Source organism: Tigriopus californicus, chromosome 2 (genome assembly GCF_007210705.1).
Source record: "Tigriopus californicus strain San Diego chromosome 2, Tcal_SD_v2.1, whole genome shotgun sequence".
NCBI lineage: Eukaryota > Metazoa > Arthropoda > Copepoda > Harpacticoida > Harpacticidae > Tigriopus > Tigriopus californicus.
The window spans coordinates 2,183,857-2,200,899 of NC_081441.1; the positions used below are offsets into that span (position 1 = coordinate 2,183,857).

The following is a 17,043-nucleotide window of genomic DNA, read 5'->3' on the forward strand; positions in this document are numbered from 1 at the left end:
AAGAAGAAGAAGAAAAAGAAGAAAAAGAACTAGTTGAAGAAGAAGCCCTTGCTAAGCAATTTAAGGATTTGATTACGACCCACGACGCTCTCAGAAGTTGTTCAACTACAACTCCGCCAACCAGAACTGGGAGTAGTAGTAGTAGTATCATTATTGTTATTACTACATGCACGCACGAGACACGACCGAAAAGGCCAACAAATAAGTTGGCGAGTGCAAAGGCCAGGGGAAAACTTTCCCCTAAATTATTGCTGTTCCGCTTTGAATGTGTGGGCACTGAAGGTCCAGTGGTATTTTAATAATGCCACTGAACTGAAAGAATGAATGCAGGAATTCAGGAGTTCAAATTCTTGCTCATTTCACAATTGAGGAAGCACTGCATGAGTGTTAAGGGACAAAGGATCAAAGTTGATTTGTGGGCATTCATAGCCATAACACCCTGATTGGACAGCCTTCATACTGGCTGACTAACTGACTGCTGACCCTGAGTTTAAGAAAAGAAAGATTTATGACATGTCATGGCTAGATCAATCATCATACCAATAATTTCCTATCGACCAATCAATGTAATGACTAGCCGATGGCTTCATCGAGCGTCTGCTGAACTTTTGGTCCCGAAATTTCCTTGTATTTGGACAGTTTTGAGTCCTTGCTTGAACGGGCCCCATGGCCTCTTCTCGAAGTAGAGTGCACTCAATGGAAGTCATTTGTACTTGTCACCCCCGATCACGTGAACCACCGGGCAGGATATGCCGTGTTGTACCTATATCGTAACTATGTATTATGGATACGTTTTTCGGCTAAATGTGTTCCAAATCGTCTCGTCATCATCACTGGGGGGGCAAATCAGGATCTGGCCTTGATTCGACCTTGTCTCCTCCCACTCCTCCACTTTCTAAATCCCTGAAGTGAGACTCCGTGGGGTTTATCAAGAACCTGTCTGTCTAAAGAAGTTCGGGGAGCAGGAGGAAACGCTCTCCTATGGGGAAAGGACTCGCTTGAAAGCGATGATATCTTGGGTGAAACACGTTGGTCCCTAAGAACAGGGTACGGCAAGAATATTGGGAACATTTGTCACGGTCTGTCCAAAAATCATGCGAGTTGCCAATCAATCACACTTTCGTCAAGAAGGTAATTGGATTGTGGTTTTGTTAGTTTCACAATTGTGGTGAGATTAGTTTGCTACGGTTTGTGACATAATCAGAATAAGTTGGGTCACCAAATGACTTCAATATTAACTTGAATAAATGCAATCATTTCAAATGGGGTCTATGTTGGTTTTAAAATGTAAATTAGGTAGGACCTTCTTGTATTTATCAACACAACTTTTCAAGTCGATAGTTCGATTGGAGTAGTGACGCATTTAACAGGTATTTCTAACTGATCTCAACATCTTTAAACATGTAAAAGTATGTTTTTTTTTTATTTCAAAGCCTGCCGAAAAAGATGCTCAGGTGACAGATAACATGGGAAAATTCTAAGAAATTTGCTACCAAATTTCAAACCAACTCCACGCGCTCGACGCACCCTGTATGTACGTCAACTCTATCTCGAAAGGGCCATTTGTTCCACGCCTAGTTTTAATACTTAGGCAGAAAATCCCGTCCTTTGAGTTAGGAGGAGTGCATTCTGCTATACGATATAGGGGACAAAAGATGGAAGGGCGCACAAGGCCTCTCCCTTTTCGACTAGGTTCTATTTCTGAACTTGCTCAAAATTTTCTGCTGCACTCGCGCCCATCGGAAAAATAGTACATGAAGTAGTGGGCCCTACCTACAGTACGCACACATTCCTGATGAAGGCCCCTTAGTGGGACTAGCAGTAAGCGACGCGAACGGGACATCTGACTCATACCAGTACTACACACTAGATACTACGGAGCGCTTTCGTCCTGATGCTCGATGTTGGCTCCCCCCTCTTTCTCTCTCTCTTTCGCCTCTCTCTTTCTGGTGGGTCCATTGCCTCGTGCCTAGTTCCTTTTGCTTGTTCCACGCGATATTCGTTTTGGAGTACCAGAGCGAGAGTGGAACACGAAGAGGGAGATGACGATGCTGAGGCACTCAGGCACTCCGGGAACTTTCGTAGTGGACGACGGGGACGGTTATTCGGTGGGAGAGCCTTGGGTGGTGGGTATGTTGGTTATCACTCCAAGCCCTCAAGGTCATTGTCCCATCAGTCGGTCCCATCTGAGCATGCAAAGAAAAGAGAATAGTGGGACAAACGAACGACTTTGGGGCATCACACTGAGGTCTATGTTTAGTCGGCTAGTAGTTCTGGGTGTCTCTTGGCTTCTGCCGTCCAGAAGGACGAGGACGAGGACCTTCACTTTGGTTCTTCTTGAAACGAACGCGTCTCAGTTCTCACTCCGAAACGATGGAACACGGCATTGCTCAATGAAACGAAACTAGAGGGGGCGGGAGAGAGAGAGATAGACGGTGAAAGAACGAACGAAAATAAGGAACAGAGTTAAGTTCCATTCATATCAGACATTTCCTTTTCAGATCATTGAAGATTTCCATTCCAAGAGTTTAGACCATTTTGTTCGTTTTGAAGAGGAAAAGTTGCCCGGGAGAAGGGAAGAGAAAAAGAGTGCTATGATTAAAAAGTTCAGATGATTTCTTTTCTCGAAGTCTTTTTCCCTTGGCCTTGGTTCCAATTCGAGCCAAAGTGTGTTGGAGCCATTGGAAGTGGAAACGGTAGAGCAGCCAACCGGGCGAAGGAGATCATGATCCTTACACAATAGGTTTTTGAGAGCCATATTGAGGAGGATCAATACTCCATTGTACCAACTTTACAACACGGAAGGATCCAACACCCATTCACAACACCAATATTTGTCCCAAAACGAATCCCTTCCACTTTCTCCAATAGCCATTTTTGGGACTGGCGAGTAACAAAATGGAGTCTGGTTGGAGTAAGATAAACAAAAGAAAAGTTACGTGCAACCTTTCACCGTAGGAATTGCTCGGTAACTGACCTCACTAGATGAGAAAGAGCTTATTGGCACTTAAGAAACAAGACGCAAAATGAGCGTTTATGACTTTTTCGGACACCACATCAATTTGTGGCCTTGATGCGAGTAAACCACCTTAGTTGATGCCCCTAGACTTGAAATTGAATTTGATTGGAAGTATGACCATGAAGATGGTTTGAGGAGTAGCTTTCATCCTTATCAAATTCTCGTAGAACCCAAGAGTTCAATCAACCGTGCATGAAAATGAAAGCTGAGACGATCCAGTTTGAGCATACAAAGATATACTCTGCAAAAGGTGCTCCAACTACTAAAAGTATCTACAGCCCGGAGAAGAGACTAACCAAATTCGATGAGCAAGATGACGTACGTACAATGCAACTTGTGCATTTCCTCTTTTTCCCTGTTATTATGTTCACTTCCCCCATGCGTGATCCGAGGTCTAATTTCGTAGCACAAGGGAAACCTGCATTCATATCCGAAGAAGTGCTCAGGAAATAATTAGCCTCCATAACTTTGGTTAGCAGCGTTTTGAGGACGGTTTCTTCTCCAGTTTGGGGCCGCAATTGATCTCAGTTATTGTGCCAGAAGGGCAACAAATGCTCAAATAGAAACCAAGATGTCCTAGCAAGAGGAGAGCAGAAAGTTATCCCCACAGTTTGTTGCTTTCAAGTTCCGCAGTCTCAAAAGGGATCAGGATTTCCTCATGATTCTTGGTTAATGGCTTGAATGTGCATCATCCAGCATTGCTGTATGAAAAGATGAGAGCGAGAAGCATCCAGTAGATTTGTTCCCTCATTTATGTTTCTCAAGACTAGGGATTCCAGAGCCTTGGTTGACCGTGGAGCCAGTCCCTCTCCTTCTTGTTCCCATTCCCACTTGAAAGTTTTCTGCGCTCTTTCCTTTTAAGTGAAAAAACTTGAGACACTGCCGGTAGTTTTAGTGTCGCAGTTTTTTGCGTGCTTTCTTTGGTTACTCTGTCAAATGGAGTCCATTTCCGGACAGTCAACGTCATCCTTATCAATGGTAGACATCGACCAACTAACAAACAAACCCGGAATGCACTCACTTTCTTTCTTCACTCGATTGTTTGATCCCAATCTAGAATGGAAATGGATCTCTCTCCTCCTTGTCCTTCTTGCCCTCCCTATCCCCCAATGTGCACAGCTCCCCTGCACCTTTTGAGACAAGGCTGTGTCTTCACTCTCCAGAGACTGAATTTTGCGCTTAATCGCATTGTAGCGAGCCGAAACCAAGACTCTCGTACATATTCATCTTGGTCCTGGGACCCCTATATCAATCTGTTTGTCTTGAAACATGAGAAAGAACGAACAGAATTCCTTTGGGAGCCCAATTGCGGCCTCAGAGTTCGTGGGAGGAGTGGGAAGTGAAGGAAGTGAAGGAAGAGCAAGACGAACAAGACGAACAAAGAGGAAGGGAGGAGAGGCCGAACGACGAGCGTAAACCCCCCCCAGCCCCAAAACCTGGCTTGGGGTCAAGGAAAGGAGGAGAGCATACAGCATGCTTTGCAGGTTTCTCCGAAGGGAGAATTGATGGGTGAGAAGCATCCGACAAGCCAACAGCCCAGGCCAAAGTGGTCAGAAGTTTAACAGTCGGGATTTCTTCTTGTTCTGCCCCAGGTTTTGGGGGAATACTCAGGGGCCCCGTGCGAGAGCCGTTCTCGGAAAGGTGTGGCGGTCGTCCTTGTTTGGAGAGAGTGAGACAGCCAGCAAATTGTGGGATGTGGCCAAAGCTATACATCTTGGAATTGACATCATTTATCTTGATCCGCCACAGCCCAAACACAAATGCATTTGCCGCAGGGTTTCCTTGGGATCAGGTCCTGGACTTGGTCCAGACAGGATCAAGGAGGGTATCATGCCTGGCAACCCTGGGCACCCTGTCGCAGACCCTTCACTTTGTCACACGTTTCATCTTCAATTGAATGGACAATACCCATTTTGGCAACCCTCCAATCCCTTTCAATCCAACAAAAGCTCCATCCATCTTGGGAGGCCGCCGAACTAATGCAAGGCCTTCATATTGACTGTGTACATAATTGCGTTGCCAAAGCCTCGATTCCTGTCACACGTGGGTTGGGATCCAAAATTTGGAACGGACAAAAGCGAGCGAACTCATTGCTTGTGCCGTTGGCTGTTCTTTCACAAACAGACCTGACGCTCTTTTGGATCCTCTCTTGTGGAATGACATGGAAATAGGCCCAGCTCTGTATCATGCACAACTTTGCGAGGTCGTCCTTTGAAACCGTCTTGGTGGCGACTCTGCTCCCTTCTTCTCTCTCTCTCTCTTCCGCTCTTCCACTCTTCCACTCTTCCGGCCTTGCCAAATATTTGAAGGAATTTGAAACAGGAATCCCATTTTTTGTGCCTCTTTATGGTGCGGTCGCATGATTTCCAAAGACCTCAGGGACGAGTTGGAAACCGAAGCTTACGCCTGAGGTCCCATTTAGCGCTTGAGTGGAAGCGCCTTCGATGATGTCAATTGATATACAAGACAGGTTCGTGGAAAAAAATGCTTATCACACAGGATTTACTGATCTGCTGACTTCTCAAATTTCAAACCAGTCAAACTACTCGACGAACCCGCCCTTTCTCTCTCATACTTTTTAGGAAAGGGCTGGAAGACTCCTCATTCAGCCCAATTATTCTTCCATTGTCCCTACCATCAATCACACCATTCCCCCTTTTGCGGTGCTACAACTTTTTCTTGTGGGATTGAGCCGTCAATTCCAAACCTTGGATGGAGGTGGTGGGGTGGTGGTGGTGTTCTTACTCTCCAAGCTGCGATGGTGGGCAATTGGATGAACATGGTCCATTGATATGGGGAACAGGCATGAATGCGGTGGAGAAAGAACCACTTCGCATTTGCTGGTCCAGGAGTCAGCAATAATAAATCCCCACCATTTTGCTGCCAATTTGGCTGGCTGCTCAAAGGGTGGCGAAGGTCTGCAAATAAAGGTCAAAAGAATCTTCTTTCCAGAGATGGTAGCATGGAACAAGCAGTATTGAATAATGCAATATGAACACAACGAGGAAGACTGGGAACGCAACTCATTTCCGTTACGAGTTTTCCCGTTATCGACTTAAAACGAACCAAAGGCGAGCTCGTTTCACAAGTGAAGAACCTGAACTCTTATCTTAACAACATATCTTGATTCATATTTCACTCCATGAACTAGGTTTTAAAATGGGCCAAGTTTTGAAAAACTTTTTTTTGCAAAATGCACTCCAAATGACAAATTTTTGATGGGATGAAAAAGTAGATACATTAAAACTGATGTTGCTTTCTCCATTTGTGGATGTTTTTGTGGATGCATTGACGAGGAAAAAAAGAGTCCCCATGAGAGAGTTCGTTATCCACTCAAAGGTTAACAAGCCCTCTCTCGGAATCCTTCCTATATCTTTGACTTCATAAGAACATGGTGGTTCGTAAAGATAATAACTGAATCCTTTTGAACATTGGGAGAGCAGGTAAGATTTTATGCAAATGAGCAATAAACATTCAAATGGTTTTTTGCCATCCTCAAAGCATGAAAGTATAACGAACCCTAGCACCAAGAGAGCTTCATTTGATCCCAATCTCGGGTGACCTTGAATTCAATGCCAATTTCTTTGCTGAAGGGCTCGCCTCTTTGCGAAGAGAAGTGAATCTTTTGATCTGTCTGAAACATCCATTGATAGTACTGAAACACCCCCTATTGAAACGTGCATCAATGCAGATCCAGAAGCCCAAATGCAACCATGGGAAACAAACCAGCTAGCAAACCATCCGACTTTCTTGGTTAACGATCACAACTTGAATTCATCCTTCTTCCTCGAAGAAGTTGGACTTGAAAGGCGAGCTGTTTTCGATATTTTCTAACTTTCCTTTATGAAGAAACAGGCCAAAAAAGTTATAACCCAACGATTTGAAGAGCAACGTGCCGTGCTTTTCCGGGCCCAATCTCATTTTTCTTGCATGGTTGAATGCTTGCCAATATTTGGAAGGGAAAAAATCAGACAAACCAAAAATACACGAGTATATGTAGGGTACTCGACTTTCGTTATGAGACTCTGGAGATCCAGAAGAAAATGAAATGACAATGCATCCACTGTAGTGGTTGTTGAACATAAATGGAAAAATTGTAGATGGAAACACCACTTTATTTTGCCGCATCTCTGCTATCATGTGGAACATGATTTTTTTTGCAAAAGGACAAAAATACTCGTGCACGATTTCGAAATACTTTGACCATATTTTTGAAGTGTCATCTTTGACGACCGTTAGTGGAAATGATTTTTAAAGAAGTCACATATGACCGGCAGATTATTCAAAGCAGGGAATTCTATGTTCAGGCGGCGTCACCTTGAACAAGTTTCCTTCCTTTCACCCAAAGGTAATCGTGGAGCATCGTAACCAAATATGTACACGACTTCGTCACATGTTCTTCAACATTAATCTCATTGTTTAGCTTACCAACATGGCATGAACATGGAATCCTCTATAGAGCAATTTGGTCTGATGTTTGATCTGAGATTTGGCGCCAGGGAGAAAGTTGATGATGGAGCCAAGGAGACCATTATGCACGGAGCGTGCTACTAATGGCTCGGTCAAGCTGATGTGCTCTAAATGGATGCATCTGATTGCTTTGTGTGTCCGAATCTTCATCTGGAGCCGGCTGAAAAAGTCAGCACTCTTTGTCGATCACCGGAATCTCAAGAAATAGAAGAGCCTGTGAATCCGTAAATGGAGAGCACCACGGAGTACTTCGTGCATGCTGATGTCGATCAGGAGGAGGCATGTTTGTAGAGAGTGGCAAGATTCCGTGTTATAAAGATGAATGATCCCCGGAAGGAACAGTGATGGGGGTTGCCTTAATTGCCTTGTCTCTCTCTCTTTCTCTATCTCTCAGGAACACGATTACTCTCTGTTACGAATTCGGGTTCCTTTTTGTAAGATTGGGAGTAGGGATGCTCAGGCTTGAGTAAGCATGTAACAATCCTCTGCGATGCGGCAAGTTGAGGTTAACAGATCAGCACGTTGCTGCCTGCATGCGAGCAAATAGACCGAGAACTTGAACGCTCCAGAAGGGTTTAGGTATAGTCAGTGGGTTATTTTGACATATTCAACCTTGGAAGTAGCTGTTTTTAAAATATCATTTTTGGACAAACAAGATTGAGCATTTCTGACCTGTTCATTCTCGAGTTTTGGCAACCCTGCTGCTTCTCACCAAAGCGCGCTTGTTTCCCCTGCAGTCAATGGACCTTTTTTATTACCCTGTTTCGTATTATGTAATTTAAAGCCATGACTTTTCATTGGAGGGGCCCCATTTGTGCTCCAATGGGTGTTGAGAAGTAGTTGAAAAGCTTCAGCTGGGGACAAAAGCTTTCATTTCGAAGGTTTCTTTGGGAGGAAACTTTGCAAGTTTTTTGAGAAAATTTGATAGCCAGTGCGCCATACGGGACCAAGCCAAAATTTGTGGTGAGGTCTGGAAACTTTCCTCCTTGGCTCTACTCATTGCCATCTCGTCTTCGTCTGCTTCCTGTTGGAAATGGCTGTCACACCACTAAAGTATGTACAGTCTTGGGCGATTCCCATTTGGTCCGGATAACTAACTGGCCCACTTCCCGCAATGGAGGCCATGGAAACCCCAAGCCGCAGCATGCTTCCATGTTCCAAGTTCGGGAATTAATTTGGAACTCCGGGTTATGGCCAAGCAATATCCGTTTTCAACCAAAGAGTTGGGAATCCGAACGTAGGACCCATTTGATTTCCAGTCAAAAGTTCGGGCACTAATGGTGATTGGTGATCTGTCCTTGGAGGCCGACTGCGGGAGCTCTCGACTCGATTAATCAAATTAGAAGAAAGACAAATGGAATACGAATGAGATTGATTCATGAATCGATACCTGGCACACTCCCGAATCTCCATATGAAATTCATGGCCATCCCAAGTCTTTAATCAATTGAGGTCCTGCCAAAGCTGCCTCTGCCTTTTCAACCAGTCAGAATACCCACGGCTTTAAATGCTATTCTGAGTCACCTTCAGATCTTGACGACGATTCTTCAAGAGAACCAGAACTGGGGCCCTGCAATCAGATTTAATTCAAAGATTCAAAAAACCAAATGCCATCCTCGAATCCGGACCTTCCAGTGTGATTGCGACATTTTTGGCGCGGAGAAAGTGCCCAAATTAGGACCAGCTTAGAAAAAGAAAAGTGACGTCACTCTGGATTTTCGTTTGCTGGCGTCGTTCTTTCTATCGGTTAAAACGGATGTTGCCAGGAAATGCTGATATGTTTAAGATATGAGCTAGATAATCCATTTTGGCTTATTGAACAAGGCCAACAAGATTGCCGGATAAAACTTTGATCCCCAAATTTTTAAATGGCCGATATCGGAAAGGGGGTTCTTTTTATAAGATACTCCTTGACATAGTATACCTACCTACTATGATATGTAGTTGAAACAAACGATTACACGCGATGAACAAGGTTTTGCATGAGTTTGGTGATTTTGGCGACAAACCGTTTCAATCTTTAATGACTTTGCCCCATTACTGTCAATTGCGAAGATTTTTATTCTTCGATAAAGAAACGTGTATGAAAAAAAATAGCGAAATTGCCCACTGGCTTCGGACTATTCGTTGAAGTTGAATTATAAATGAACTGCTCTATCAATGCGGTTTTTACCTTTTCTTCGATTCACAGGCAAGAGTTGACAAACCACAATTATCATGAATTTCCAAGGAGTGACATTTTTATTATTCTAAAGCAATCCTGCTTAACGCATTGTATTCCACGACGTCAGTTGGCGTTTCTAAAAGTATACATATATCTCCATATGTCATGTTTCCTCCACTGTTCCTTATTGAGAACTTGATCTCTTACATTGTTTCAAGATTTTGCTCTCCATGTTGTTGGAGTTAATTCCCTAGGATCATGAACAAAAAGAGCTCTTGCAGTGGGACTACTAAATAGCTTGCTACCCAAGAAAAAGAGGAAGAGGCGAGGAGGACGGTAATCCTTTTCGATTTTGTCCCAAATACTCATACTCCTTTTCAAGTGGACCCTTGGCAGGTTGAGTGGGGATAAGGAGGAGGAACAACATTCCAGATTCTAAGGCTTAGATAAATATTATCTAAATAAAGATCTCATCCAGCAACTTTTCATGCTCTATAGGAACCCGGCCTCACGCTGCGGACGGGAACCTCGGAGTTGCCAACTCTGGACTCTTCGCTTAATGACGCGACGTTCTAACCTAGAATCTTGCACCAAAGTTCCCGGGGCCTTCTCAAAAGTGATGAATTCTTCCCCACTTCAGATTCGGATCGCATACATTAGTCTGAGCACTGGAACCAAGTGGTGCGTAGCTAAATGTGTGTGTGTTCAAATCAGGGAGCGTGTTGTTCCCAATTGAATGCTTGCACTCTTGGCCCGACCACGAAGGGAGCCTGAGTTGTTCTCGGGCTACGAATGCGAGATAGAATTAATGAGCGGTAATTCGGAGAATGGAAAAGCTCCATTAACCCTCTCTTGGGAGACCAGGCCAATGGAAAGACAGAGAGGGACTTCATGTTCAAGCCCTTTGAGATTTTATCATGTTACTGGCTCCAATTTTGAGGCCATTAGCGATTCATATTCAGAGAGAGAGAGTGTCCATAAAGGGATCTGTTGGTGGAACGGCTTGAAATGAAATGGATTGGACCTGATCGTAAGTAAGAAAGAGCTCATTACAACCCATGGCATGTGGTTACAGGCTTAGATGACGTACATGATATTTGAACCACTATCAAAAATTGAACGTCGAAGAGATAGTAAATGACAAAAACCGAGGCAGGATTACTAAGTTGACGATTGATCCCTGATCCATTTCGACATGGAACCAAATCGGTGAACTCAGTCTCGTGCTGGGGAGATTCGAACATGTTCATGTACAATGAGAACGGCTTATTCGTTTCGTGCTTCTCTGTCCTATCTTTACTCTATCTATTAATTCTTTAGTGGCTTTCATGTTTTTGTCCCTGATAGAAGGATCAAGGAGCTTTTGTATCGTGTTTGCTTTGCTTTAAATGGTTTAGAAACGAACGTAACAAGAACGAAAGTCTCAATCTGGAACGTCTTGTCATTAACGCTCATTCACTCCTTCGACATGTTCACGCCCCGCTTCATGCAATAGCGAACAAGGGCGGAAAAAACGGAAATGTTGCCTCCGAGAAGCTAAAGTGCCGATTTGAAATAAAACCTTTTCTGAACTTACTTTACTGGCTTGTCTATGTACGCAATATGTGCAGTAAGCTTTGTTCCATACCCTACAAACAGTGTCCATAGAGGTCTCTTTTGAGGGACTATGTGTAATTTATTGGAACTGTCCCTGGCATTTGACGTGGGGGATCCAATTTATGAGCCCACCTCAAGCAAAATTTCCTCCAAAAGTATTCTCGTGACTGGAAGACAAATGCTCGGGCCTGCTTTCCTCCTGTTCACTAGACTCGGGACCCCGAACCAAGTGGAACCGTAGTCTTACTTCAAGGACCAAGATGTTGGATCAGATTCAAAGGTGCCAGTCCACGAGCACGGGATTAATAATTCAGATTTCAATTTCCAAAAAAGCACATGCCACGGGCTGACATGGTTCTTGGAACCACTTTTCAAAATTGATCTCACCAGCCAGTCAGGCTCGTATTTTGGACCAGGTCAAAAGATGAGTCCTCATTTTATTTGAATGTCTTCTAGTTATGTTCTGGATAGTGAACGTTCCGGTCGCGAAGTTAAGTTAGTATTTGCCCCTTGGCTATGTTTTCAGTGACTTTACATCGCCAATATTGATCTTCGATGGAACCACTGGTAAGGTTGGCACCTAACATGAGTATCCTTTCATCATCCCCCAATAAAGAGGCCAGTTAAAAACGTTCGAGCCGTCAGAGTTAAATGGCAGATTACAATTTTGGACCACTTGACTGTTGACGAAACACAAATCATCTAGTGTCACTCAACCTATGGGAGGCAAGACGCCAGCTTTTTCTAGGGTTCTAGGGAAGCGGAATGTCTAAACTCTAGGGATTTTTTGCTGAGTGCTTTGCGGTGGACTAGCTTTTAAGGTGTACTAAGTGGATTGAGCGAACGTATCGATATGGCAACCTGGTTCCTGGATTATTGAACGTGGAAGCCTGACTCAAGTTAATTGAGTTCCATCAGTTCGACCTTCAGTGCCTCTCAAGTTGCACAGCCAAACAAAAAACCAAGAGGAGATCTTTTGTGGTATTCGGTTCTGAACTTACTCTTGTTGTACTACCCTAGGTTTGATGGTTTTGGACATGTACATAGTTTACTGTTTCAAAAACATTGTTTGAAATTACCTCACTCAAGCCTCATTTGTTCATGACAAATCTTTTGAGGGTTGCTGCGGTCAAAACTGCAGATTCTTTCTCATTCTAACTCTATACCAATGAATCACTGTGTAACTGGAAAATTGCAACCTTAATTCTAATGAATGAATGACTTGTCTGACAACTAAACAAAAAACATCCTTCATGAAAAACAGCTCCAAAGTGAAGCTGACCCACCCACAAAGTTTGATGTTACTGATGTTCTTTTTCCCGCCCTCCTGTATTACAAGGGTTTAAAAAAGTTTCTCTTGCCTCTTTATTCCAGGCCTTAGCGCGTTCGAGCCATAGTTTCAATGAGTGAAAAAGTGAGAGGTACTCAACATCTCTCGTCTGTTCCTGGTCCTCATTGAGCTCTGACCATGGCGTCTAGCGGGGAGAGATCCACGTACTTGCCAAAAACCGCAGCAACGAATCAACCTCAGCCCTTTCCGGTCCTGTTCAAGGGAGGTAATGCCCCAGCTGGAAATAGCAGTGCGACCACAAACCTCAGTCAGTTGTTCACGCAACGGTTTCTGTTCTTGCTCGTGTTCGACACACTACTACAAAGGCAACTCGTGGGCGCCTTGCGTTGCTACACCGATATCGACGCCACCAAAGGCTACAGCGTGGAGTGCGGCCTTAGCACGGGATGTGTCAAGATCTACATCGATTCCGAGGAGATGCTCATGAAGCAGCAGCGTAACTACGGCTACCCGCCTGGCTTCGGGCAGATGCCCACTCTACCACCCCATTTGGAGGGGGACCCGGTCCTTCTCCGAGGGTGTTTTGTTCTTGCCGTCCCCGACAAATGCTACAATGCCAAGAATGGTCTGTCCTACTGCTGGTGCTCAAGCCGTGATCTGTGTAACGGATCGAGTCGCCTCTGGAGTGGTTTGCGCGGTGGTTGGCCCCGTTGGTGGTGCTCGTCGTTGCTTCCCCTCTTGCTCATTCTTGTTCACCGCGTCCTGGGCTGATGATGTATGTTCCAAATGGACCGGGCCTTGATCTTCACCTCACAATCGCGTCCAAACAAGCATTCCTCTAGTGTTCATTTCAAATCTCGAGCCTCAACCGCTTTGGGTGGGCCTCAGGGAACCCCCTCGTCCATTCCTTCAAGATACTGTTTCCCTTTTCCGATTCTATTCGAGTACGCTATTTCATAAAATGTTGCCCAATACCCCCACACCACGCGAATTCCATGTTCCACTTTGCTTTTTTCGGAACTGACTTTCTCTCCCACTTTTTTCTCCTATCGTTCCTCACTTTCACTCGGACAGCAATAGTAAAGGGACATCGACGGACCCGATCCCACCTTTGAAGTCCAACATTTTTGTTCAATCCCAAAGAAAACTTCCCTCAAAATCCTATTGCTTGATTCACTTTAGGGGCAGTCAGAGAAGAGAGGGAAAATCAATTTCTTAGAATCCTTACAAGTTGAAGAGGGAGTAGTAATCTTCGAGCACTCCTTCAAAATGGAGCCTAGCGACAAACGAACTTGTCTGGAAGCTTCTTTCCGTCAATAAGGCTTCCTCGAAACTGTGATGACTAGGGAACATTTTATTTCAATCGAATTTCTTTCTTCGACAAACTTATTCCACGGATGACATCCGTGGAATAATTTCTTCATCTCATTGATACCTTTGCTCAACCGAGAATCTATCCAACCAGTTCCAGGAAAAGGCAAAAAGACATCTGGAACGCCCTTTCAATTTACCCTTTCAGTCAATAATAACCTATTCGACTACTAGTCCATTTACCTAACTGTGATAAACCCACCCCTCTCTCCCTTAAGAGCCCCTCACTCCCACATTCTCTCCCACTTCAGCCAATTACGAACCGGGTGAACTCCCGTCTATCTAAATTGGGCACTTTTTTTATCTCCTTCTCGTTGAGTATTTCCAATCGCTTTGGAAGGAGCCTTCAACGACCTCACAAGAGCTGGCTTTCCCCATTTGGTTTTAGACCAACAATCATCCTCTTTGACATTGTTTGATTTTACTTCTTGAACAGACGACACTCTTTTATGCTCCTTCAATTGATCAATCATTGGTTTTGACCTCACGAGGCTTCTTCACAACAACAACAACAACAACAGTGTGCACTCGGATGTACTGATTCACTTTCGTGCCTTTTCGAAGTCAATTCACTGAAATGGAAATCAGCTGTAGCTTTTAACATATGCGTAACATATATGTTAACAATATGATAGATATTGACTCTCCCTACTCTAGCCAAATATCCATTCAAAACACTCAACTTTCAATCTATACCTTTAACGGCAAAAAACAACAAGAAAATAAAACTCTCAGAGACAGACGATGATTTTGCATCAAGAATTACTCATTCTACTTCATATGTCTTGTGTGCTTTGATTATTATGATTTCCTTTGATTTGCTCCCATCCAGGGTACAAACTCTCCAGCCCTCGTGTAAATAGTGGACCTGCTTTGGCCAAACGCAACAGTCCCAAATAAGACAATAACAAATTTAAAAACTAACTTTGAATCAAGGGCTGTGTTCAAAAAGAGGTCCACCACTGTCCTTAAAAAGAAAAATTTCTCGTGCCCTAACTCTGGCTCAAATCGTGCGTGCGATTCAGTTAAAATGCATCTGGAATAAAATGAGATCAAAATTTGGGTCAAAATGCAATATGTTTTTGCCGTGCATGGTACTAGGAGGAATCTTTTGTTTGCTTTCATTTTAAATGACCTTACCGAATGAAGTTATAACATTTTTTTTATATTGCTTTTCCAATTAAAAGCTTTTGGTTTCTAGATTGAAATATTTTCCTACCACATTGAAATCTGGATAGAGGTACCTCCCAAATTCATGAAAAAGGTTGTTACATCCGGATTGTTCCGTCAACTGAACTCTGACTCTATTGGGTGCAATTTCAATCTTAAACCATTCTGTAATTTATCCTTGATTGAAGAAAGGTCATTTTTTTGCTGTTTGGCGTATTGGACTTCACAAAAAATGATGCTTTTTTCTTCAACTTTTTGTCATGTCCGATTGTTCCAAGTCTCCTTTAAGTTAGATTTGAACAGTGTTGTTAAAAAATAATCGGGATCAACCCTACATTCAAGGGATAGCCGGATATGCCAGCCACTTCGTTGGTCGATCAAATAATAAGTGAAAATAAAGTCAGGTAAAAGTAAGAAGTTTTTCGTCTTGCAGTTTTGGGAATTTCATTCCCAGTAGAGGTAAGGAATTCTGAAAAAAAATACTCCAAAGGTGAATTCAATGGAGAGCTGGTTTGATTGGTTGAAACATATATGTTTATCTATATGATAAGTACATTTGGTTTTTTTTAAAAACTTTTATGCTAATCGCTGATTATTCTTACCCAGTGGATCTAAGTCGTCATGTCGGTCGGTCCTTTATTGGTCTGCCCTATTTTTCATTCTCTTTGGCGATTGTTAGACATGGTATTACTGGATCTAATGATACTTAAGGCTGTATGATCATTAGGGTGCCGTTATATAAACAGGAAATTCAACATCTCAAAATTTTGCAGAAGAAAATTCAATGCATTTTTACAAAAAAGGTTGCTATATCCGGATTCTGCATCTTCGATTGATTCTCATAACCAGAGTAATTCATAAAGAAAAAAACTTGTTTTCAATGACAAAGACGCTTTCATTAGAATTGCTGGTACTCATGACTTTAGCTGTCTACCACAAAATTTGTTTAGCTTGTGCAGTGAGTGAGTGACCAGAAATAAGAGTACTGATCAAGAAGGAGTAGTGTTTCTGAGCTATTTGAAAGAAAACAACAATACTGCTCTTTTTTCTCTTTCATTTTTTGTTGACCTTTTAAGTCTTGTTTTCCTTATCATAGGAGTGCACAAGCCTTTTTTTGCTCCTCCCTCCTCTTTTCTTGAATGAAGGCAAGTCCTGTTTTTCTAGAAAAAATACGGATCAACCTTTTCTGAGATAAAAGTAGGAGCTTATAACTTTACCTTACCTAATTTAAAAATTTGCTTTCATTTTATCAATTTATAGGGCGGATGAGAGAGAGGCACATGAAATGGGAATTTAACTCAAAAATATTATAAAATTAAAATTGTAAGTGGAAACAGGATCTTTTTCAATGTTCTGTATTGGGGCTGGTTAGTTTTTCATCCATGCCTTATGGTATTGTTCCTCAGCTTGGTAACTAATTACAGTATCAAGTTTAAAAACTATAATTACCATTCATGCGATCAATCCATAGGGTAACTATAGGGGATGTCAAGTAAAGGAAATTCAAGGAAAAATGTGGTCCGGCACCCTGATTTTGGGCATTTTGGAGAGAGAGAACTAAGACAAACATCACAGCCAACTCGCACCATTCGCCCATTGAATTTTCAATAATTGAGCGGTTTTGAGCCAGTTTTATTACAAAACCCTGCTAAATGAGCATATTTAGTGTTAATCAGTGAACTCCCTATCAAATTGGCTCAATACCACAATGCTAATTGCCTAGACAAGCATATAAAATGGAAAAAATGTCAAAATCCACTGCATGCACAGTGCGGTTTGCCTGGGCATGTTGTCTTTGATTTTACTCCATGGAATAACGTCAGTTGTCCATGAACGCGTTTACTTGACTAGCCCTATATCTTGTTCATAGACGAAAACATCCAGTTAATGATTATTCAAAATAGTGAGTGGATAGGAAAGAACACGTTCACAACCATTTTTTACTTCTCATGATGGTCTATG

The 17,043-nt window shown here is 42.9% G+C and overlaps 1 protein-coding gene across 1 annotated transcript in view; it reads left to right on the forward strand.

Annotated features, from left to right (window-relative positions):
• LOC131893561 (uncharacterized) overlaps nt 1-14,659 on the forward strand; it is an 18,221-nt gene extending 3,562 nt beyond the window's left edge. The window contains exon 2 of the mRNA XM_059243616.1: nt 12,624-14,659. Within this exon, the coding sequence (XP_059099599.1) occupies nt 12,718-13,311 (594 nt within the window). The 5' untranslated portion in view covers nt 12,624-12,717 and the 3' untranslated portion in view covers nt 13,312-14,659. The remainder of the gene's footprint in view (nt 1-12,623) is intronic.
• The last annotated feature ends 2,384 nt before the right edge of the window (nt 14,660-17,043 follow it).